This window comes from Plodia interpunctella, chromosome 19 (genome assembly GCF_027563975.2).
Source record: "Plodia interpunctella isolate USDA-ARS_2022_Savannah chromosome 19, ilPloInte3.2, whole genome shotgun sequence".
Classification (NCBI taxonomy): domain Eukaryota; kingdom Metazoa; phylum Arthropoda; class Insecta; order Lepidoptera; family Pyralidae; genus Plodia; species Plodia interpunctella.
The window spans coordinates 5104047-5128480 of NC_071312.1; the positions used below are offsets into that span (position 1 = coordinate 5104047).

Genomic DNA, 24434 nt, shown 5'->3' on the forward strand with positions numbered 1-24434 from the left:
CACCAAAGTGAGAAATACCAAAAAATCACGGTAGCGTATAGTAATGAATTGTAACTGGGCAATTACACGGACGGCCAACCCTTCAACGCGGCACGGCGCGGCGGGGTCCAATAGACCGGACTCTGCAAAAAATCGGCCTTTTAACAAAATGGCCAATTTTTCTACTAGGGCTGAAACTAGCATGAAAAAGTCCACGTTTCACCGGACTATTTCTGCGATAGACCGATCGATACGAAATAAAAATAGCTGCGAAATGGTGGAAACGATCCGCATTCGGAACACGTAGTGTCAATATAGAACTGCCGATGATTGGGATGCACCAGTTGAGGGACGCACAAAAATGGTCGGACTATGGATTGAAAATAAATATAAGTAACGGTTTATTATGCTTTGTGTTGTAGTGTTCGTTGGAGTGAATCAGATTTACACAGCCCTTTGCTGGACAGTTACCGTGTATAGACGTCAAAACTAACAGTAAAACTTGTTTTGTGTTTCGTTTCCGCCAAAGGGTTAAAATTAACAGCTCTTACTTAAATGCAAAAAGTTTTCTAAGTTATAATATGAAAAAGTAGTTGATTTTGTATGTAAACTATATTGAAATGGTTTTTAATGTTTTATAATATAAATGGAAAAGTTACAATAATATTATCAACAAACTTAAATTTATAATATTATAAAAACAATAGATAATGATTAAAACCGAAATTATGAAGTTAGGTTAAAGACAAAAATAATACGCATACTTCTGAAGATAAAGTATCGCTCAATGACAATATATACAACATACTTTCCTGATATAATCGAATAAACATTAATCAGACCATCACTTATACACTTAATCCGAATCCACCCCTTCATCACGAAACTCCTTACCTTAGAAAACTCCACATCTAATACTCTTCCGGAATTCCGGGCGGCTCAATAAGCTAACCCTTCCGCTAATCCGGGGTATAATGAACCCCAGGATCGTATTAAATGCTCACGTTGTCACACGTATGTGGAATAAACGTGTTGCTATTATTTTGTGTGAAAAAATATATCATTATGAGAAATATAATTAGTATCCAGTATATAAATTGAAAATGGGTATTATTATTTATTAAAATATATTCAGACAATTCGTACATTTGAATTAAATATTTTATATGATCTCGACTCGCTCGTAGCATATTCGTAGCAATCAATATATTTACAAAAAAAGATTGTGTTTTATAGCGTCAACTAGAATTTTATTAGTGTAAAAATAGCGACAACTTTTTATGAAAATTTTGTGGGTATAAAAAGAAAAATATATCCTATCAGGAAATGGAAAACAAAAGCAAATAAACATCTTGGGCAGCACGTCGCGCCTCAACCCGTGTCGCAACGCCGACATATTTCTTTTATTTATTGTTATTTTTCTATTTCGTCGGCAGATGTGCGGCCGTGATTTACGGTGCTCTAGTATTGCGAACGTGAATTATAACACTAGTGCGGCTGGTCAAGAGAACCTTGTTTTCTAGTTTGCTTTGTACAAATATATACCTTTAGTTGTGGAAGTGTTAAACTTTTTGGTGTCCAATTTTAATAGATTATATTTTATAGTTTGTAGTATGGCCAAATGCAGACTCCTATGATGATAAGTTTTTTAGTCGTAGTTTATCTAACTTTGATAGAGATGATGATCATCATTGCATTCCGCTGAAAAACGTATAACTATTGTTATAAAAAATATAAAAAAGGTTTTATCAACAGTGTAAATTAAGCTGATGATTGTTTATTAAGTCAAAGTGTTTGCCTGTTTCGTTCCACGCATTGAAACCCGAGCTATTAAATAGGAATCTCAGTTTTAAAAACATTGCACGGTATATCCACCTGCTCATTCTTATTCATTCAAATCCAATTTAAAATACATCATGAAATATTACCATTACAGAACATACGTCCGTCCGCCTCAAGCTCCGGTGCCCTACTGCAATAAATCAACGGTGCTGCCACCACGCGGCAATATGGGGCAAAAACATGTGTTTACCCCGAAGTTAATTTGTCGAATTTATCTGCCTTGTCTTTGCAACCTATTGTGATATATTACGTGTGCTATTTCGGATTCGTATTTGCTCCCCGAATTTCTGTTGTTTTTCTACCTGATACTGTTTGTGTTTAGAGAAATTTTAATATAAAAAATACCATTTTGGAGACGTCACGGAGATCCTTTTTTTAATTAGAAGACAGCTATTTTTAAGAGCAAGCTGTGATAGTGATGAGTATGTTATTAACTTCAATCTTTAGTCATATGATCATAATTCTCTAAGAAACAAATTTCCTATTGAAGGAAATTTCAAAATGGAAAAAGTTTAATATTAGTATTTCCACTTGACTTCAATGATCCAAATGCCAAATCTAGCTATTAGTTCTGTCATCAACCATAGACATGACCTGTCATTCGATTAACTAGACAATTTGCACTGAGAATTCAATTACATACCATTAGGGCATGAACATTCGAATCTGCATTCCATTCGACATACATTGCACGCAGTGAATAAGTCAATATTTTGATTGATAATACAAAACGTGCAATGGAGGGTTTGCGAATTCAAACAAACAAGAGTAGTTGAATTGACGTCATTTCGGATACCGTGGAAAATTGAAAATCGTTGCTAGAGTAATTCAGTCAACTAGTTCTTATAATAAGACACGCTTACATTGATGACAAGATGTAGGTACAAACAAATAATTACTAACTCAAAAGTAAAATTAGAGAAGATGTAGGTGTGTAGAAAAGCCAAGAATAATAATGCCAAGAAAGTTGTTGTGTCTGTTTCATTCCATATAATGATCACACTCTCAGCCATGAGGAATACGAGTATGAAGAGAAGAGAAGAAAGAAAAAAGGAAATGTCACACCTACGTCGTTAAATCCCGAATTATTAATAATCACAAAAAATCGTAAAATGCAAAGCATAATAATAAGTAAAGTTTATTACAGATTTAAATCTATAATTGGCGGTACTTTGTAAATTTTACGGTAATATTTTGGTATAATAAAGTAAAATAGGTTCTAAATCAGATCAACATCTATTAGCCGTATCAAATTCAAATGATAAGAAACGATCAAACGCCTAAGCCCAAGACAAGTTTACACAAAGACAGCACAGTGGTGCCAATTAAAAGACGTAGCCAAAACGAACCCCAATTTGAATAACGAACCAAGTCACGTAGAGCAAATAAGCAGGCACTAACAAGCGGTATATCGCTTGCACTGATTGTTAATTGATTAGATTAAAAATTTTGGCCCAATTCGCCGCGTATTGTAACCAGGGGGGCGCCCTTTACGAATTAATTAGTATTTTCATAGACACGGTGTCTTTTACAATTTGCTCAATGACAGGTCTGCCACAAGTTTATGTTGTTATTTTTTTTCGATTTTTAATTAATTAGACCTAAATTTTATTTAAAATGGTTGAACACGTACACAATTGAGGAAAGTGTTACTTAAGTAATGATTAATATTCCACCAGAACTATAAGATAATAATAATAATCTAATACCAATAGATTCGAATAGAATATATGTAGTAAATTGTTCGTTCCTATAAACAAATTAGGACAAATACATTGTACATTTTCAATAAGTACAATTATTTAAAACAAATGCGCCAATATAGGAGACATATCGGTCCCTATTTACAAAAATTCCCTACAATTCTTTATTGCTTACGTGAGTGTATTCGAAACTTAAGAATTTAGCCCCCAAAGTATTTTGTGAGACAATTTTGAAACCCCAAAATGCTCATGTTTTATTGTCTCGAATATTTTTATTTGAATACAGGAGTAAGGAAAGCCGGTTTGAAAATTGAGTTAAAATGACAGTGGCGTATGTAGTGATTCGCCTTGTGGTCGTATTAAGCGCATTAGGGGCCAAAATTGGATTTGTCAGGGGTGTTTTATTGGTACACTTGTTTACGAATTTTAGAGCTGTATGTGTTAAAAAAAGCATTGTCAAGGCTCTTACATATTTGGGATGAGTTATGGGTTTGTTAAAGAAGAATTTGGAAGATATTATGAGAACAAAAACTAATAACAACTTAAATATGTTTTAGGTACTAATTAAAGTACTTTTTAAAGCAAAATCGAATCAAATAGAGATAACTTAAACTAATTTATTTCTCAAAAATAAAATGCCTTAATTCAAATGAAAAAAAAACATACTCTAACAAACGAGTAAATAGAAATTGTAAATTGTAAGAAAGGCAAGTTTTAAATAAATCTTTTACAATCACCAAAATTTATAAAGTAAACGAAAAGGAACTCAAGATTTCCATAATAAAGAGGCACATGTGTGTCTAAAACAAACGTTTATTTTTCGCCATTGAATAGGTAGCTATATTTATTGGAAGTATTGCGGAGAATCACGGTCCCCAAGGTGCATTTATTTGGGAGTGCGCCTCAATAAACAATGTGTGATTTACTTAGAAAACTGCAGCATTTTATTCCAAGTAATGATTTTCATACTACTTTGCAACGCGTCTCTAATTTTTTTTTTGCTTTAGGAGATGTGTGGAAATGCCTAGAATTTATTATTGACTTTTATTGTTATAAAATGTGTTTAATACAAAAAGAAGAATATTTAGGTACTAGCACCTACATGGTTTTAAAAATAGGTAATTTTTTTTCGGTATCTTTAACCGCATTGACAACTGTACTCTATTCTGCGGTAATAGGGGCTAATTTACAATGAATTTGGATATATCAAATATCCTGTCAAGTGTACCAAAATTCTAACTAGGTACTGTTCACCAATTTACTACGGTATCAAATTTAATGCCTGTAGATAAATTGTCCTCAAATCAAGATAACTTTTCAAGGACTAACCCACAAGTACAGCGTGTCTGTCTGTACGAGGGCGCGGTAACACAGTTAGCAGACAATGGCTTGACGAAGGAAAATCTGATTTGCTAACCCTCCGTTATTTTAAACCTACCGTCATTTTGCATAACTCCACAAGGGGTACTAACTACGTTTAGTGAATTTAGTTTGGCTATGGTTAATAATGACAATATGGCTGATTAACGGTTAAAATTCAATCACTGGTATATATCAATTTTAAATTATTATTTTCGAACGGGGTTTGTTTACGTAATTATTTACGTAATGTAATTAAAAGACTATACTTCGTGATTTAGTTGGGTTATATGGAAAATGTTAGTTAAGTATAGTACTAGTATCTTGTTGATTTAGAAAGTTTAAAAAATTTTAAGTTTAAATAAAAGCAAATTCGAGAAAAATATGAAATCAGTTTTAATCTGTGGTGTGGTACAGAATAAATAAGAAATAATTAATTTATAAATTAATTATTCCTTATAGATACTTTTTGAAACTTCTTTAGCAAAAATAAGTTTCAAAAAGAAGCTACTATAAACTATGTTCTAGAAACTAAAAAAAAAAATGAAACAGTCAGTGATCACCAACCTTTCAAGGCCTTACTTGTCGGCGGGGGGTCCCTGCTCCACGGCGGGTCGCCATGTCCGGAGAAGTCGCGTAGTTTGAGGTAGCTTATAGTCAGCCTTATGATGGAAGCCTTGTCCAGCTGGCTGGTGATAGCTGCCGGGAGAGGAAGCATTTTCGCCAGCTCGTAAAATTCGTAGTTCTCTTTCCCCCGCCTTGATCGAGCCGCGTCACGACTTTTCTCTTTTCGCAGTTCGAGAATGCTGTAATGAAAATTTGAGGTTAGATTTGGTGGTCTTGTTTTAAAATAATAGCGGGAAATTTTAAATTTCGAACTTTATTTTCTTGGGTTGTGCCAGTACAGCAAAGGAATGTCAAGTATTCTTTTTTAAATTAGGAACAAGTTTTTGTGGTCTGAGTTCGTTTTCATTATGATATAAATTTTAATATTCTATTCCCACAGAGTGTTACTAATAATATTCTCAATATACGAGTTCCCGCGTTTCCAACCCGGAGATTTGTCGCAACCGCGACCACATAAATCTACATATTTCAATAAAACCTCTCACATTTTTATACAATATGGAAATTGGGAAAAATTCCCATAATTTCGGTGGGAGTCTCGCTGGCCACGCCCCCCACGCCCCGGAGGCGGGGCTGCTAATGAGAGCCACTGTTTTATTGTGCCATTTACATTTCAAACATGGAACATTTACATTTTCGAGGTGAGATGCCTGTCTGTTTCCTGTCAGCAGCGTTTTAAAATTTATTCTCTTTTATGTTAGTCAGATTTTTTTTGATACTGGCCAGTGTTGAAACGTGGCATACCTAACTAATCATGTATTATTTGAAACCAATTTCAAAAATTTAATGAATAATTTTTCCACGAATATTTATTGTACTATAATTTTTTTTATTAAAATTAATTTTCACTTAGAGAATTTTTTTAAAACAAAATTTATTCAATTTGATTCAATCCATCGACATTTAAAGTTATTATCTATTGAATCTCATTAAATATTTACTACAAAACGTTGTAAATATAAATAACACTTAATATCATTTCTTCCAAAAATGACCTTCTTTGTCATTCTTCTGACATTACTTAAACATTTATATATACTTTTTGCAATATATTAGTCATAATATATTGCAAAATGTATATTATTTACATTGTATAATATACATTTTATACAATGTAAATAATTCGAATTAATTAGGTATTCGGTTTGTCAGCAAACAAACCTAATACCTAATGAAACAGTGAAAACACCAATTTACAGGCAGTGGTACTAAACCTTTCCTGCAGGGTAAGCGAACCGATGATGGCCTGCTTTACGATCGCGTGCGATTACCGTCTCCAAGGTTTATTGGCACCTGAGTAAGGCCATTTTGGAATGGCATCTTTATTCTTTTGTTTATACGTGTTGACAGACAGAAGTTAAAGCTTAGGGTCGCTGACTTTCGAATCCTGATGCACGATGGTTACATTTTATTGTCCAAAGTACTAGTAGGTAGGTACTAAGTTAGGGAAACTCCTACAATAGAGGCGTTTCAAAAGTGTTACAATCATTCAACTACAATTATATACAATAAATTACAGTATATTATATATTTTGCTTGTTGTAAACCTTTTGATTAAATTTTAATTTAGGTTTTGTTTAAGTTATTATTTAATAATTATCTATGTCAGATTTCTTGGAAAGAAAAATCATAGCATTGTATAAAAACCGATTAATTATATTTGATACAAATGTCAATTGAAATATCATAATAATATAGGTATGTATATGAATATATATTTGTTCAAATCTTTTATATTTCATAATACCTATATCAAGACAAACCTACGAGAATTAGGAACAAGGTATTATTAGATGTAATGTTTATAAAAAATATTGACACAATCAAGAAATAAATATTGTAAATAAACTGTTCACAATAGTTTAATATAAAATACTGTTTCTATAAAAGTAAAACACTAAACAAAAATCCATTTCTTATCTAAATTAAAAAATCCAAGTGGTCCCTCTAAAAGAACTACCTAAAACGTTATCAGAACATTACTACTGCTTTGGGACTAATAATTCTTAAAAATAAAGAAACCTAAACCCTTTCTAGATGGAATAGCTTGATAGAGGTTAAACAGTTAAAGTATAAAATGGGTAAACGATTGTACTTGATTTAATGTTTTGAGGGGCCCTGGTCAGTTGTGGAGCTACCCCTTAACATTGTTTAAGTTTAAACTGACCGAGGGTTGAGACCCCTGACTGTAATCTTTCAAATTATCCTTCTATTGTGGAAACATAATATATAATGAAGTTAATACTGTAATTAGTAAAAAATATGATTTAATAAAATACTTGATATTGAGCGATTAATTGGAAAATATGGAAAAAACCGTACAACGCAATCTTTTCCTCGAATCGATATTTGGTACAGAAAGAAAACAAAGAAAAAAAAGATGTAAACATACGGAATTCTTTAAGTACCCATTTAAGATTCCTTAATTGTTATTTCATTATTGAAAGACCGATCGGAACTGGCCACTAACACACTTGAGATTCTAAATACAAAAATCGCATCTAAAACATACTTCAAGTCTCGCACAAAAACACGTCAACCCTCAGAGAAAATAAGGAGATCAATAATAGCTATTTAGTACCATGGTGTTAATTTGACGGGCCCCCTCCTAATAACTACACCGGTTACTAATATCCTACGTCAATTACCGTATGATATATGGTTAGGTTGGATTACGGCCATAGTGATCTATAGCTTCGATATTGCTTAGCTAAAGACAAGATAGATAAAGAAAATCTGATATTTATTTACTTGATAAACTCTAGTATTCTTACTTCTTTATGGTGTCTTATTGAACTATATTTTCATCTTATAACATAACATTCTAAATATGGCAGCGACACTAAATAACTTAACAATACGTATATCATTCTTTTTTTCTGTTTTTGGCCAGTTTGTCAGCTTGTCATATTCAAATTTCGATGCTGATGGAAAAGTGGATTCTGCTCAATCGTATGGAGCAAATCTTGCGAAATTCTAAAGAATAAAAACATTGTTATCGCACGTTCGATTTTCACGGAAATGGAGCTGAGATTCCGTTTTGCACTCGAGTCTCACTCAGGAGCCGAATCTAATGGTTTTTATGAGGCATTCGGAACTTTTACAGCTAAATGGATAAGTAGTCCCTTTTGCAGCTGAAGATACTCTAGTGCTTTCAGACCATTCTTACTGGACGTGTCACTGTGCTTTAGTTTATCGAAGTGCTTTATGATGTTACTGACTTTGTTTTATTACAAAAAACGTATATAATAGCTGATATTGAATGTGTTTATATGATTTATACCATACAAAAGTCATAGTCAAAGAAAATTAAAGCTTTAATTTTAATATTTTATCACATTTGAATAATGTAAAATCTGCATAAACCCTCGAATACTGATAATTAACGAAAAACCTTTGCAACTAATTTATTTGCAACTCTTTTAATACAACTATTGATATCACGAACAAAACTTGATTTTTATTTTATTTAATTTTTTTCTCTTGATTTGTAATAATATCACTTAGGAATAACAATGTTATTTTTATTATCACTGTTTTCCTAAAAATAGAAAATCGAGTCCACTCAAAGGTTTTTGTTCTGTCCAATTTTTATGACGAACCTCCCTTCATCTTAGAAGTGGCTGTCTTTAAGTGTGCCCGTACGTGTCCCGACACCCCGTACACCTGGGAATCGAACCCGCAATACGCTACTAACGTTTTGACCCCCTCTGCAGTTGCTAACTAAAAATCAACCCAAATGCCTATAGACCAAACACTACATTCGTCCAAAAATGTTGAAGAGCACTGGTCAATGTTGATTGGTGTCTATTGGCGCCCAAATGTTGCAACTCCAATTATACTTCAAGCCGAATTCGACTCTAAAATAACACAGTCAAGATTTAGTTTCGTTTGTGTTTCAAATGTTAAAAGAATTTTTCTTGCAAATTGAAATAGGACAGAGGGAAAAAAGTCTGGAATCGAACCCTGGAATAGTCGTAATGGCGTCCATCGGCTGGCGACGCAGTAGTTATGGTTAATGTGAGAGGACAAATTGAGTTGCGCCCGGTAGGAAAATTAGCGCTCCCGCGGGGCTATGCGCGTCAGGACGACAGGAATTTCATTTCTGCACGATTGTGTTACGTGTTGGAAAGTTGACAGTTTCATATTACATTGTTTTATTTGGCAAGAAATAATTTAGTGAACCAAAGTGCAGGTGCAAATATATTCATTAATCGATAATTGAGAAGCGTGAAATCAATCTATCAAGTCTTAATAACGTGAAATATTAGATACTTATAACTGTTTTCAATCATATTTCTATGTAATCTTTTGGATTGTTTTAGTTTTAGTTGAACATACGTAAATACTTGAATTTTGCTACCTTCATCTCTTAACTGATTGATGATTAGTACTGGAACTTGCCAAATAATAATAGCCATTGCACATTGTAACAAAAAGACTTAATAAAATCGTTACATCATAATGCCATGTACACAAAATACAGATTAAAACGCGGTTAGCAAAGACGTCTTTAACCGACTGTCAGCATCTGAAGGGTTTGACACCTTTGACTTAACCCCTCAAATGATATCGCCATAATCCGCGGTCGTTCGGGCCTGGGAATCGACGATTATTTCACGCCTCAATAGCTTTATGTCTAAACACTTTATTATTGAGGTTTAATGTATTGATCGAAAATACCATGGAGAAAAGTGTAGAATAAAACATTTAACAGGGCGACGCACCTTTTGATGGTGACAGTCATGTAAGACGCTTAAGCGACTTGAAAAAATCTGACATTAGTGTTAGCAATTAACACACTCGAAAATAAATCTTAATTGAATGTTATTTATGTTGAAAAGTATTCTAGGCTAGATTCTGGCATGTATTAACCTTAATGTTTTAAGAAAACTAAACTTAGCATTTGTAGGAATTTTTAAATAAGAATAGTTCATTCATTCAATAAAAATTAGGACTTAGATTAGGACTTAAAATATATTTTAATAATAGCTTGAAATATATATGTTATGCCTACTTGAATACACACAGTACCCTATGATATTCTCACACCTCTTTCGCCTGACATCAATAACGACCGGTATTATCCCACTTCTTGACAAATATGACATGTCACATTGTGACATAAGTGGTCCTACCGACAGCGCCACTTCGCTACACGGGGTACAATGACACAACAATACAGTTTTTGATAATTTTCGAGTTGAGTCGCGGTTTAGGGTTATAAGTGGCTATTATGCGGTTATGAAAGATGTAGTGAAGACGTTACAAGATATTAAGCTTTTTATTGGGAATTTTTAATTCTTAGTTCATACAAAAGAAACCTAGTTCTATAAATGTTACGATCTGTCGCCTACAAATGGCCCGGGAGTTAACAAAAGTCTCCCGTTCTCACCCCACGCTTAGGGTAGTTTTCTTTAAAAGCGGATATCTAACCCTGGGTTAGTCAACCGGGACATCCCCAGGGCTTGCCCCTGGACCCCACGGTCACTTACGAGGTATTCAAATTGTTCACACTTTTTCTTGGATCTCATAACGATTGATTAAATAGATTAGAGTAGGTAGCACAGAGTATGACTTGCATTTATTTCTATCGACAATTTCTTTTGTATGAATGTGTGTTTCTTATATCTATGTTATTTTTTCTGTAACCAACTACTGTATTGTATGTCATCAGAGATTAATTTTTTCATGGCCTTGAAAAAAATATTGACATAAAAATGACACAATTAGGCAGGCGCTTCCAACGATCGCGATTGGAAGACGTACCTAATAATATAGATAAATCTGAGGACCTAAGTACTCCATTAAACCTGAAGGACCTTTTACAATATCAAACTTGGATATAGATACCTATGTAAGACCAAGCATAAAATCAACTGTGCCTAAAGCGTTATAATACAGGTTATTTTTTTTATTAACTGCTCTTTTCAGATATGATTTAGAATCAGTTAGATATACCTACATGGAATAATACTAACTCGAAAAGAAAATAAACAGACGAGGAGTGGAACTATAAGGAAAGGTGAAAACCGATCAGCTGATCACCCAAATTGTATTGGGATACCAAAAAAATATTTGTCATTTTTTTAAATCTATTTCGTTGGAAACCCATTCAATTTCATAATCCGTAGATATCTGCTCACAAAATTTTATACAATGTAAATAAAATTACCCTGTACTTTTCTCCCTTTACAGAATTCCAAACAAATCATTGACCGAGTTCGCAGTCGATTAATTTGCAACTCCAATGCATACTATTAGCATAGCAACACCTACCCATTAACTAAACGATGCTATAACGCCATCTTGTGTCAACGAAGGGAATTAATATAATAACCAAATAAAAGAGGGGTGATAGTTGACGTAGGAAATGAAATGTCATCGGCTTATTACGCTCAGGATTATTGATATTACTGCGTTTCGTATCGAAAATTATAATCAAAAGATATGTCCTATTTTCTTGATTTGTTTTGCAAGGACAATGAACAATTGGATTTACAAGTATAAGGAGATCCTAATCTAACTGCTTATACCTTGTTTCAGCTCAAAAAAAGCATTTTTGAGAAAAATATTCAAAGTCAACACGGTTTAATTATAAAAGACAACGTAACAAATGTAATTGTCATTATTATTTCCTTCCCAATTTTTTGATCTATATTTGCGAAAAAGGAATCAATTTAATTCCACTGATACTTCAAATCCAAATAGAATTTTAAAAAAAGCTAACAGCCATTTTCGCACAATTCGAAAAATAAACTTTTATTTCTTTGTGGCCAGTTTGTATATCGGTTGACATCTAAAATACTCGGGCGAATATACGAATCTAAAATCGATCTAGGTTTTTGTCGTTACCTTTTTTATTTTTAATTGGAAAATGTCAAAGGGTGACAAAAAGTCATTCGTGATGCCTTTGTGACGGGTTGGCGTGTCAAAGTACAGGTCACGTTGGTCAGTTGTGTCAAATAGTCTTCGTAAGAAATCTTATTAAGTGTACTGACTGTAGGTTAGTGCCCGGTTTTGATACTGGGTGGGATTTTATCAACAAATAATATAAGTAGCATGTACATATTACAAAAAATTTACTGTAATTATTTGTAAATAATTTTAGATGACGTTACTATAAATAAAATAATAACTACTACTTAATTGGGAAAGAATTACATTTTTTTACATAGTATAACTGGGATCGGACCAATGTACATTAGGATCTGTTTTTGAACTTTTCCGTCCCTATTCAGCACAGTATTTGTAATTTTCCTTGTATACGTAGGTATATTTTAGTAAAAAATGTATATTTCTTAAAATAATACAGAACATAAAATTTCAGTACGCTTCAAAAAGGTGATTCTAAGCCATAGACAAAGAACATAGAGTAGATATAGAGTATTAATGATATTTTGTTTGCTTTGCGCTCTGCAGTTCTGTATCATTATATATATATTTTAATTCATCCTAGTATCAAAACAGCCAGTCACAGTATCCGTTCGGAAATAATCAGAAGGGCAACCTCTCACGGGACGGCCATCCCCCAGATGAGCATAATATGACTCGGCGAATTTTAGTCGAACGCTTTAGAGGTGACGTCGGCCTTAATTGTCAGAAGAAATCCACGTTGTAAGAAGGATAGCTTATATAATATTGTTTTATATATATTATTATTAATAAATTGTATTGATAAATAAATCATTTTAATGAGAAACAATTAACTTCGTCCTACGTTGTAATGCAAACATGGAGATAACCTGAAGAGGTACCTACTGATGAATAAAAAAAATCTGTTTATCATGTTTTCTATACATATAACTACTGCCTTAGTATCCTTGTTAATGAAATTCTATATAGTATTAGTAGAATATCAATATGTATTTTCTTTTTTTATATCGAAAATAATCAGTTTGTAAAATATAAAATCAAACATAGAGTAGACATAGAGTATCAAAAGTAAAATATGAAATCACAAAATTCGTAGCTAATCGTCTGTATATTCAATAACACGGGGCAAGATTGGGACGAAAATAAATGCCCAATGGCGATTCGTCCCCTGAGACCAGTGGGGCGAATAGTATGCCCTCTAAATTGCAGCTCTTTAGGAGTTTCATAATCACGTCATAGCCAATTTTCCTTTTGAACACTCACATTAATTGCCAAAATAATAATATTATAAAAATAAAAACATTTATTCAAACAACTTAAATAGACCAGTTGCAAATTGATAAAATATGAATTAATTTAGGTTAGAAGTGAATCATTGAGTTTCAAGAAATTTATGTGACAACTGAGCTTAATTGAATAGTTAATATTGGTCTTTACATAAATTGAAATAATTTTAGTTTAAGATCTATATTTACTATAGACATAAATAGATTCAATTTAATATTCACTTCTCCTGTACCTACATCCAAAAGGTTTAGACCAAGTCCAAAAAATTTTAACAATAAAAAAGGTAATGGTTGTCAAAACCATTACCTCCCTCCCAAGATCGACCGATGCAAAACGCAAAGGAAACATTACGTCCTACAAGAAATAAATAGCAGCAATCACAAGCACACCCCAGTGGACAAGGATCCAGCTTTTTGTAGACAAAAAATGACCAAACTAAAGACGCGTCGATACGGCGATGACTAATGGAAGGCCGCCGCTTAGCAAATTGCCTGCCGAAATCGCTGCGATACTGGAAAATTGTTTCATTCATAAATGCAATAGCTCGGATTACCATGGATAGCTTTTTGATGAATAAAATAGTAAGGGGATTTTGTGGCCCCATGTGATAGCTTACCACCGACAAATGTTGGTATTTACAATACTTTTTGTTTATTGGTGAACCCTTCGCAAAATCTTGCTGCTTTTCTTAGACTGTATTAGCTTTTATTGAACTGTAAGTAAATAAAACTAGTAGAAGCGAAATTAGCAATACAAAGGAAGGTCGGGACTGCATTTGCCGCCAATTGAAAGGAGAAGGAAATAATAGTTATTTGCAATAATCGGCTGAAGGGACGGCTGATTGCGCCCCGGGCGAGGAGAATTTTTCCCGTATTTTTGTCTGGCAACTTGCAGTTTTGGATCGCAGTTCATTAGCGATTAATACCATTTACAGAAGTGATGTTTATTAAATTCTGAATAAGTCATACTTTCTCATGAATGTGGAATTGCAAATTCGAAGCACTTAAAGGGCTTCAAAGTAATATAAGTATCTTTCAGCCAGATATACGTAAATGTTTCTATTGTTAAATAATTGTAGTACGAGTGCTATTCTCAGTCGTATAACTAGTGAAATAGAATAGTCACAATTACTAAATATCAGAGAGATAGATATATACTTTAAATTTAAGGCATCTAAAGAAATTTTATGTGACGTGACTCATGTGGGCCATAAATAAAGCTATATAATATATAGCTTTTGAACAAATGATTTGAAATGAATAATGCAATAAAATACGAGAAAACATGTCAACGGTTAACCAAGACGCCGACAACCCTTCCCACCCCAGTTTACTGCGAATTCGACCATATAAAGAGGAATTAAAACAACGGGGGTCCAAAACTCCGCTGATGAGGTAAAGGGGAAATAATAGATCATTTTCGGGACACTTGTCCTATTACTGGTGATGTGATCGATTGGCTTACCCTTGTATTATTCTCTCTCTCTCTCTCTCTCTATAGTGTATCACAATATCGTAGGAAAATGTGATACATATACATATTCACTTTGCCAATTACTAGTGTACAATAGTCTTGAATATACTAGTAAATAAAATATTACTATTTCATTATTTATAAAAAAAAGTTTCCTGTATTTTTTTATTAATGCTTAGCATTACATTTTCATATCTAAGTTCATATATTTTTAGCATATTTTTATAAGCTTTTATTTAACTTGCAATGTATATACTTAGCTGCATGTAAGTCTTCTTAAATAGTAATAAATGTATGTCTATGTCTAGGGTGTATGTATGTTCGGGTAGAATTTTGAAAGAATTTTAGAAACAATAATGGTAAGCCGATCTGGCATGATAGGGACCAACACTGTTCAAATGAGTTTCTTTCGGCATTTCTTCTCAGCAGCGGTCGTTCCGAAATGCCAGTAGTTTGTAGCTTGTGAGAAATAATTATAAATATAAAGATTGACGAGAAAAAGTGCCTGTGAAGGTCTAATTTCTGAATAAATGATTTGAATTTGAATTTGAAACTCAATTTAAAGCGGCAATATATTTACTCGTAATACAAGTTTAAGTCGTACACATTTAGTTTGGACGAAAACTTATTTGAATTGAAGTGAAGTAGTGTGTGACTTGAAATATATGGCAATATTTTCCATTTTCAATGCATCAATATTTGTAAAAAAAAAATACTCGCATAATCATTGAGGTTTTGACTCTGAGACTGCAAGTCGGCAGTCAACTCCAATTAAAAAAACCACACGAAAGTTCATCTTCACCGCAGACTCAATATCAATATCCGGGTTACTCCACTAAACATCCATGAATACAATGTATTTTCTGGTAACGTCGTGTATGCGAATTTGAACCTTATCCCTTAGTCATAATGCCATTCTGTTGTGATCATTCGGAAGTCCAGAAATGATTGCCGGCCCTTCAATATATAGATCTATTACGATTTGTCTTTTTATAGCGTGTACAGGTTGATACAAGTGTGAATATTGCTTATATTTATCCTCAATATAGATTTATTGTGAATTATATACTCGTATATGTAAATTACCGTCGTCATAGTATCGTCCACAAATAATGAAATACCGAACGTGCAACATGTATTAAATTGATTTATTAAAGTTAAATACTATTGATAATAGATTAGATCTCTTTTTCCACAATAATGACATTATTCAGGTCAAATATCCAGAACTCATTCATCAACATTACAACGATTATTAATAGCCCATTGGCCTTTCCTATAAATGCATGAGGAGAATGGGCCTTGACCCACCATACAAGCCGCGCTGGGCCTGGCATTGGGCATTGCTACTATAAATGTTACACAGAGGCATGTCCACCTATACAGTAACTTGTAATCAAAGTAAATATTATAAAAATTGAAATAAAAATGTTATATTTAGTAAAAGTTTTTGGTAGGAGACTCGAAAAAATAACTATACTTGTGTAGCTGCGTATAGTGATCTCTCTTGACAACTTTAGTAGCGTAAACTATTTATGGACATGAACACCCTGTATCTTGGAGCTCAATCAGCAAAAATCCCCGAGTCATCGCGATTCGTCGCGCCCTCTACCCATTCGAGTTTTTACGACCAACGAAATTCTGACTTCTTTACATGTGGTGCTGGCGTTAATACAATCTCAATTCGACGTTTTGATCAGCTGTTTTTGGAAAATTGGGAGTTCGTCATGTAAACGTTGATAGGTATCAAGACACCTATAACAAGTTATAATAAGTTATGAAAAGTATAGAGGATGCAAGTGAGATAGAGTAAATATTACATATATATTGTCACGCTTGTTTCCCTTGGGGCAGAGATGAGAATGTCCACTTGCTACGATCATTATAAATCTCTCTTGCTTGCTCTATATTCATCAATCAATTTTTTTTCTGTTTAATGAGTATTTACTTTTATTTGAGTATTTATGCCTTTTATTCAGAACCAGAATACTAGCCCCAAGAAGTATGTAAGTAAGAGACATGTATCTCTATCTAGAGATACATGTCTTGTTACAGATACAATGACCATCTTATCGTCAGACCAATGAACCGATCATGAAAATATTTCGTAATCATTTCAATTACATTGTTAATGCAGAAAAATCTTTTTGAGACGAACATTGATCTGCAGTTGTAACGAAAGATTTTGTAATAAACGCATATTTGATTTTCACAGAATATTTGTCTCTGAACAAAAACGTCAAAAGTTACATTAAGGGTAACATCAGAAGTGGGATCTAACGGGGCGCGAAGGATTATCGCGTAATGCCACCATTGTGCGAAGATATGAGAAATATCTCAATTAAGTGGATGGCTCATGTGACACTTTATTTGATAGGTTATCATACTTTTCGATGAATATTGATATTAAGTGTCTGTGAAGATCTTCATTTTTTTTTGAGATAGTATGTCTTTTCTGTAATACAAGTTCTTGAAAAATTTGAGCGTGATGAGATTTAGTTGACAGTTTTGTTTTTTCATGGAAAAATAAAAATTAAGGACATCATTAAATATGTTTACTAATTAAGTTATTTTCTCTTTATATTATATTTCTGGTTACGTTAATTTCGTAAAGAAATTAAACTTTCAAACAGGCTCTTTTGATAAAGCAAACTTCCGCTCAAAGTTTAAGAACTTTCCGAATCTACATAGCCAAAACTTCCGATAACTTGGGTATCGTGACTTCAAGTCGAATAAATTTAATATAACCTATAATTGTACAATTATTTTCTCTCCCTTGTTCATATTTTACATTCTTCCCTTGATATATTTGACTCGATACATAACTATAATAATTTCTTGTCGGAATTGCCTTCAAAAATTTAAGTTTATTCCTAGGTATGTAATTCACAAAATCATATAGGTATGTTCAAGAAACTTGTCTGCAAAATACCAACAATTTCGAACGTCTATTTCGATTGTCCATATTACTAAGTATGTTCTATCTGTGAGTACGTCATTACATAGTATAAAACAAAGTAGCTTACCGCTGTGTTCTATCTGTGTGTACGTCATTACGTACCTAGTGTAAAACAAAGTCCCTTCCCGCTATCTGTGTGTACTATGTATTCTTACATCTTTAAAACTACGCAACGTATTTTGATGCGAATTTTTTAATAGATGGGTCGCTAGTATAAAATAAAAAATCCTACATCACTTGATATTTTGCAACCATGTCTGCAACACGTCAACAGATTACACAGACAATATTTTTTCTAGACTTACGTTCAGAACCTCAAATCTTTAGTAATACACCCAATTTTCCTGTTTTTCAAATCGTTGCGGTCAGAAAACGGTTTTTGCCCGCTCAGGTGCAACGATTGGATCCGATTTTTATTCCTATAAATATCAAAACTGTTTAATGGATTCGTATTATTTGATACTACTGTGGAATCGATTATCGTAATCGTGTTTTGGTCGTCGGTGAACGGAAACAAAGAAAGGTTATGGTTATGACTACTTTAAATAAATTTTATGTTGGTGCTTCTTTACTTTTTTTTGTATTAACTGGAAGACGATTATGTGATTTTAGCGTTAATATAGATCAATCGTTAACTCTGTAAAAAATAATTATTTATAAACAAATTATTATTTTTGTATACCTATTTTCTTTGATCTACTTACTAATCTCTACTAATCTATCTACCGGGTTACCGGTAAATCGACCGACGATACATTAACAGATCAGAAAAAAAAACCATATAAAAGATACTATTATCTAAAAAAGAAACTAAAATGACAAATTTTTCGAAAACGGTAAACTTTTGGATTCGGTAATAAAGGGGTTAATAAAAAAGGTTATTGTTTGTTATGACCATACCTGCATCTGTATGTATATCAGTCGATTAATATGTAGGTAAACTAGTGTACAAACTTACTCCTTTTTCTTCACGATATATTAAATAAAAACCTTTTTAAACACATGTGGTAGTATGTGATAAGTATGAAAGCAATTTTTTAATTAACAGTGTTTTTTACTCAATAACGTCGTTCACAATACACGTGTTTTGTTGTTTAGTAACGCTCTTTATTTTCCAATCAAAATATTTTAAAAGACGGATGCGAGTTTTTATACATTTTTTGATCTTTAGAATTTTGATGAAGTGTGAAAGGGTTTTGTCTTCGGATTGAGTCAAAAGATGCTCTTTGTTTCGAGGACGAAAATGTATAAAAACCTAAACCAGCTAAACGTTTAAGAATTTTTAGGATATACTTATGAAGTTGTTGGTGGATAGCTATTTCATTCGTCATTTAGGTATTTCATGATATTTTTTTAATTGATTCGTATCGAACGAATCAATTAAAAAAAAAAGAAATAAAATTTGCATGTGTTATATTTTCAAATGACATTATATAAACTCTGGGATATTAACAATATGTATTTATATCCACGTACTAAATTATTGTTTGACAAAATTATAGGTCCTCGTTCTATTTTGTGTTTTTATGTGATCTAAGTTTCGTCAGTATTTCCAGCTCTTTATTCCAATTTGTTAAAAAATATTAAAAAAATACATATTAACAATCTCCATTCAAGGTTTACAATTCAAGTTTATGGTCGTAGCGCAATAGCACACTGGGGCCGTCAATGAAACCAGATTTTGAAGTTACGCAGCCTACCGCGCTCACTTCGTTTAGATATTTGATATGAGTTGCAAAAAATGTGAACAATTTTCTTTAATGTTTGCTGGCTAAGGTATATTTTTATTTATTTATATATACATATATTTATTTTTTTAAAAGTAATTACAATTTTTATGCACCCAAAAACCATAAAGGTTTATCCGGAGATCATAACATTCCCGTACATATAAGTATATATATGCCTAGGTACTGTGTATTTCATTATTTTGCCAAAGTCTCAAAGATCATGAAGACATGTTATATATAAGGTAATAAATAAGTTGATACGAAGTCAAGTTGCCAAAATGTCACGAGACTGCTGTGTATTGTTGATTTCATATCGTAAGTTAAAATGTTTGGTTTTTTCATGAGGCGTTTATTCAACAGCATTCTTTCCGTTGCCAAAACCATCAACTCACTATTTTGGATAACAATACCCAATGTTTATTTTACTTGTTTATTTGGTTTAATTTTGACAAAATCTAAGTGTTCAAAGTAAGAAATGCCTTTAAAATTTTAAATTGACTAAATTCTCAGACCAATTAAATGAAATCATGATGATAAACCGTAGGTATCCGAGTCGGCTAGTATTAAAATTTGTACAATTCTGTATCTCATTACAAATAAGTATACGCGTCTCTGAGAAAACAACAAATTACGAAGGTGAACTTGATGTGACGATATCTCATATGGTAATATTATTATCTTGTTTTGCTCCAGAGCTTATTATGATTAAACGTTAAATAGGGTTTTTTTTCAAAAATATTTCATTTCAGTAGCAATAATAAAATACCATTGGGTTACGTTTATATTCTCTTTATTTACCTGTAAGTATTACTTACGTGAAATAGAATATTTTTCTGTAAACAGCCAAGGTTCTAAAAAAGATTTTAGATTTTATGGTCATTATATTAAATAAAATGTAAAGAACAATAACATTCCTTAGTTCATAAACACAACGCTGAGTAGTATATAGCTCAACGGTCATGGCATGATAAAATCTTAATTTCTGCTTAAGAACAAGTTTTGCCCATGATGTCTTTAACAAAAATATTGTAAGTGTATTTTTAATTTTAATATAAACATTAGAATTGCTTAATTTAATATTGAAATTGTATTCATATGGATACAATTTGAGTATTTAAGAAATGCATAGGTAGATAAATCATTTTTGGTGAAATCAGATTTGAACTATTTTCCAATGGATTTTTCTTATTACATTTTTAAATAATGTATAAATAAAAAATACGAATTTTATTTTGACATCTCTGCATACGAAGTGCCCAATTTATTTCATATTCTTATTTAGGAACATTAAATAGTTTTTTTTAGTTTTAAAACTATTTAGGTATTCAAATTATGAATACTGTAAAATAAATCTAGTACTTATGAGCATTGGTCATATATACCTATATTATTTATCTAACAGAAAAAATGTGACTTCCTGTACGGCTTTTTAACAAAACGATGATGCAACTCGTCAAGTGTAGCAGATGTTAGAAACCTGTATAACAATGTAGTTGAGATACGAATCAGGAAATATTCCCCGGTAATTTCGCTTTACGCGAACATTTAAAAGTTTATTGCCTTGTTCTGTTCTTTCATTAGGCAGTTAATAAAATACGACGGTTGTTTTTGAGGACCTATTAGATTAAACGTTATTGTCTGACTGAAAAAAAAGCTTACATTTTGTAATAATAAATATTGGTCAATAAATAAAAAATATTGGAAATACATTGAAGTACAACATCAAAGAGTTAATGTACTTAATCTAAAATCTAAAAGCGATTGTTAAAAAGCTCAAATATAAAATAAAAAATTAGCAAAGCAACATAAAGCAATATAAAGTGTAACATATTGTTTGCAGTCAATAAATTATTTTATATATAAATTAAATCGATGATAATAAACTGGGTAGTATACTGGTAATAATTTATATAAAACAATTTATAGATTGCACACATCTGAATAAAGGTAACTAAAAATAAAAATATAAAGAAAAAATGAAACGTGCCCAGGTTCAAGATGCGATTGGTTGGATGCTTGTTGCTGCCGACAGATATCCGGGCTTGTCTGTACGAACCAGGAATGGGTGAAGGCCGGGTTTAGGCTCGGATTGAGGCCTGGCCCGGGCCCCGGTAGCCCCATCACTCCAGGCAGCCCGCCGGGCCGCTGGTGGTGATGGAAACCAGCCGAAGCCACCGCGTAGTCCATTGCCACCGCCTGATACGGCAACATTCTCACACACTTCAAAAAATAACTAGTCCAATTTATCACTCGCGCTCAGTTCCCTCGTTACCATCATTTTGATTGGCGAGTATCAAAATAGTTTGTCCGCACTAAATGTTTCCGATCACAGTTCCATTTTCGAATTTGTCACACACGATCACTTATTGTTTATCAGCTGTTTAGTCTATTTTGATGATAACTTTATAGCTTTTCTATATAGTTTTTATTATCGTAAAAGACGAGACGACACTTGAAGTTCTCAGGAGTTGGCAGGTCGGCTGCGACCGTTTCAGGCTCGGGACGTTTTCAGTTATCAAACAAACACCCGTACTATTTTGGCGGCCGATCATTTACGGGGCTAGCTATTCACAGGGGAAAAGTCACGCACAGCCACCCACTTAATAAATATTCTGGGCATATATCCGTTTTTACGCGGACGTGACTGCCGGGATACTGTCCGCTTTTCACGTACGGAACGCGCAGTCGATTATCGAAAACAGTTGCATGCGTCCCCCTCCTTCGGCTTCGGACGTGCGACTGAAGGCAGGCACGCGCGGCAAACGCGACTCTATCACACTCAGCCTAGACACCCTGCACGGCCGCCGCTCGGGAAATTAGAACGAGATGGCGCTTTACAGCCGAACAGGACGGAATCGATCGGACGTCATCGCTAAGTTAAAAGCCTGCGTCGTTACACGGCCCGTAATAGGCGGTTACGTGATTGGGCGTGGCCTTAGCTATTAAGTTGAATTGTCGCGCTCTGATTGGTTGAAATTGGTAGTAGTCGTCTACGTGATATGTTCAGGAATACGTTTATAGCGGGTGTTCATAGAATATAATAAGTGAGTTGTAGGTTGGATGCGCGCCAGTAGCGGTCTGTTGTGGTTAGTTCGGAATCGCGTAATGGTTTTTAATTATTGCTTAGGGACCGTTAATAGGCGAACGCTTAGTAGCTGGGTAATGAGTGAATGAACGTAAATAGGGGGAACACCTTGCGAGCTTATCGCCTGACAAGCTGTCTGCCTTTGCTATTGTCACTGAAGCTAATAATTAACGCTTGCATTTGTGCAGTTAAATATGTAGATCATTTCGTTAGTAAGTTGGTTTCAAAGATACATTTAACCATTGTTTTTAAAATTGCCCAAATAGTTACACTTTTTGACAATTTTACCTACTTTTAAATTTTTTTGTTAGACCTTTAATCCGGAGGACAATAAAACAGTAGAACAATAATAGTATCGCAACCCTATCTGGGCGCGCGGGAAATAAAAGGCTACTGTAATTCATAAAATGTCTGTCGATGGCGCACCCTGTGTAGTCTGGCCGTAAATTAGATGACTGACGGATCCATACCAAACCAACAAAGTACTGCTACCAGAATTCTCCATATTACACAATATGCTACGCTATGACCAATGAATCTATCTCATGACAAAAATCTTTCAAGTACATATTAAAAGGGAGAATTCACTTAATTATCCAACAAGATACCTACTTAACTTGTAAAAAAAAACTTCTTTTTTTAAACATCGACACCCTGTATATAAGTAGTTATAAGTGGTACTAAGTAAAACAATGAAAAATATATTTACATCCTTTGTGCTTCGTAGAACTTAGTTCAGAATCTCTATATTTAAGGAAGAAGACATTATATACCATCTAATTTCTTACGAGTAAGTATACGATAACTTAACGCACTGGCATAACAATGTCGGAAAAAATAATCTACCCATACCTATATAGAACAGTAAATTCAATCAACTTGGCTTATCGAAAATGTACATGTACATTCTTAAATCAAATGTATTCTACCACCTCGTTTATACAATGGTTAAGTCGTCAATCTAATCTCAAAATCTTGTACACTTTCTAGAGAAGTGTATAATAGTTTTATAATTCAAGCTGCGTACGAGTCGCCTAATCTCATCTGCGTGCGCATCCTGCTTGCATTGCATATGAATTCAGCAGAAAACCTTCATATAAAACACGGGTTATATCGTTTTTATTTAAATAGTTTGGAATGCTTTATATATGTCACTGGCTGGCAATACTTTTGTGCTGGCTGTTGGTGCTTGTTTTTAGACAATAAAAAAACTATTACTAACACTCTAGCATCATAACTTTTCCAACTACTGCCATTTGGTAGCAACCAGTTGCATACACACTTATGAACCAAACAGTAAACCAGTGCAGTGTACAAATTTCCTCACAATGTCTTCCTTCACAAAAAGCAAATGGTGGTCTAGTAACCCTACGATCATGTAATGTTAAGATACAAACTCATGTGGCATGAGTACAATTCCAATATAGCCCAATCAATAAACACCTATTCTACCATATTTTTGTATTAGTGAGTTTTTTATGATCTTGAGGCAATTTAACCTTCTTAGTTTCATC

At 33.2% G+C, this 24434-nt stretch overlaps 1 protein-coding gene across 5 annotated transcripts in view; it reads right to left on the reverse strand.

The window, feature by feature from the left end:
• trh (trachealess) overlaps nt 1–24434 on the reverse strand; it is a 149688-nt gene that overhangs the window by 29808 nt on the left and 95446 nt on the right. For 3 of the 5 annotated variants that reach the window (XM_053760086.2, XM_053760085.2, XM_053760089.1), the window contains one exon: nt 5451–5689. In XM_053760086.2, the coding sequence (XP_053616061.1) occupies nt 5451–5689 (239 nt within the window). Of the gene's footprint in view, nt 1–5450; nt 5690–21822; nt 22586–24434 lie in introns of those variants that run through there. The other 2 variants (XM_053760088.2, XM_053760087.1) reach the window with 2 other exon arrangements.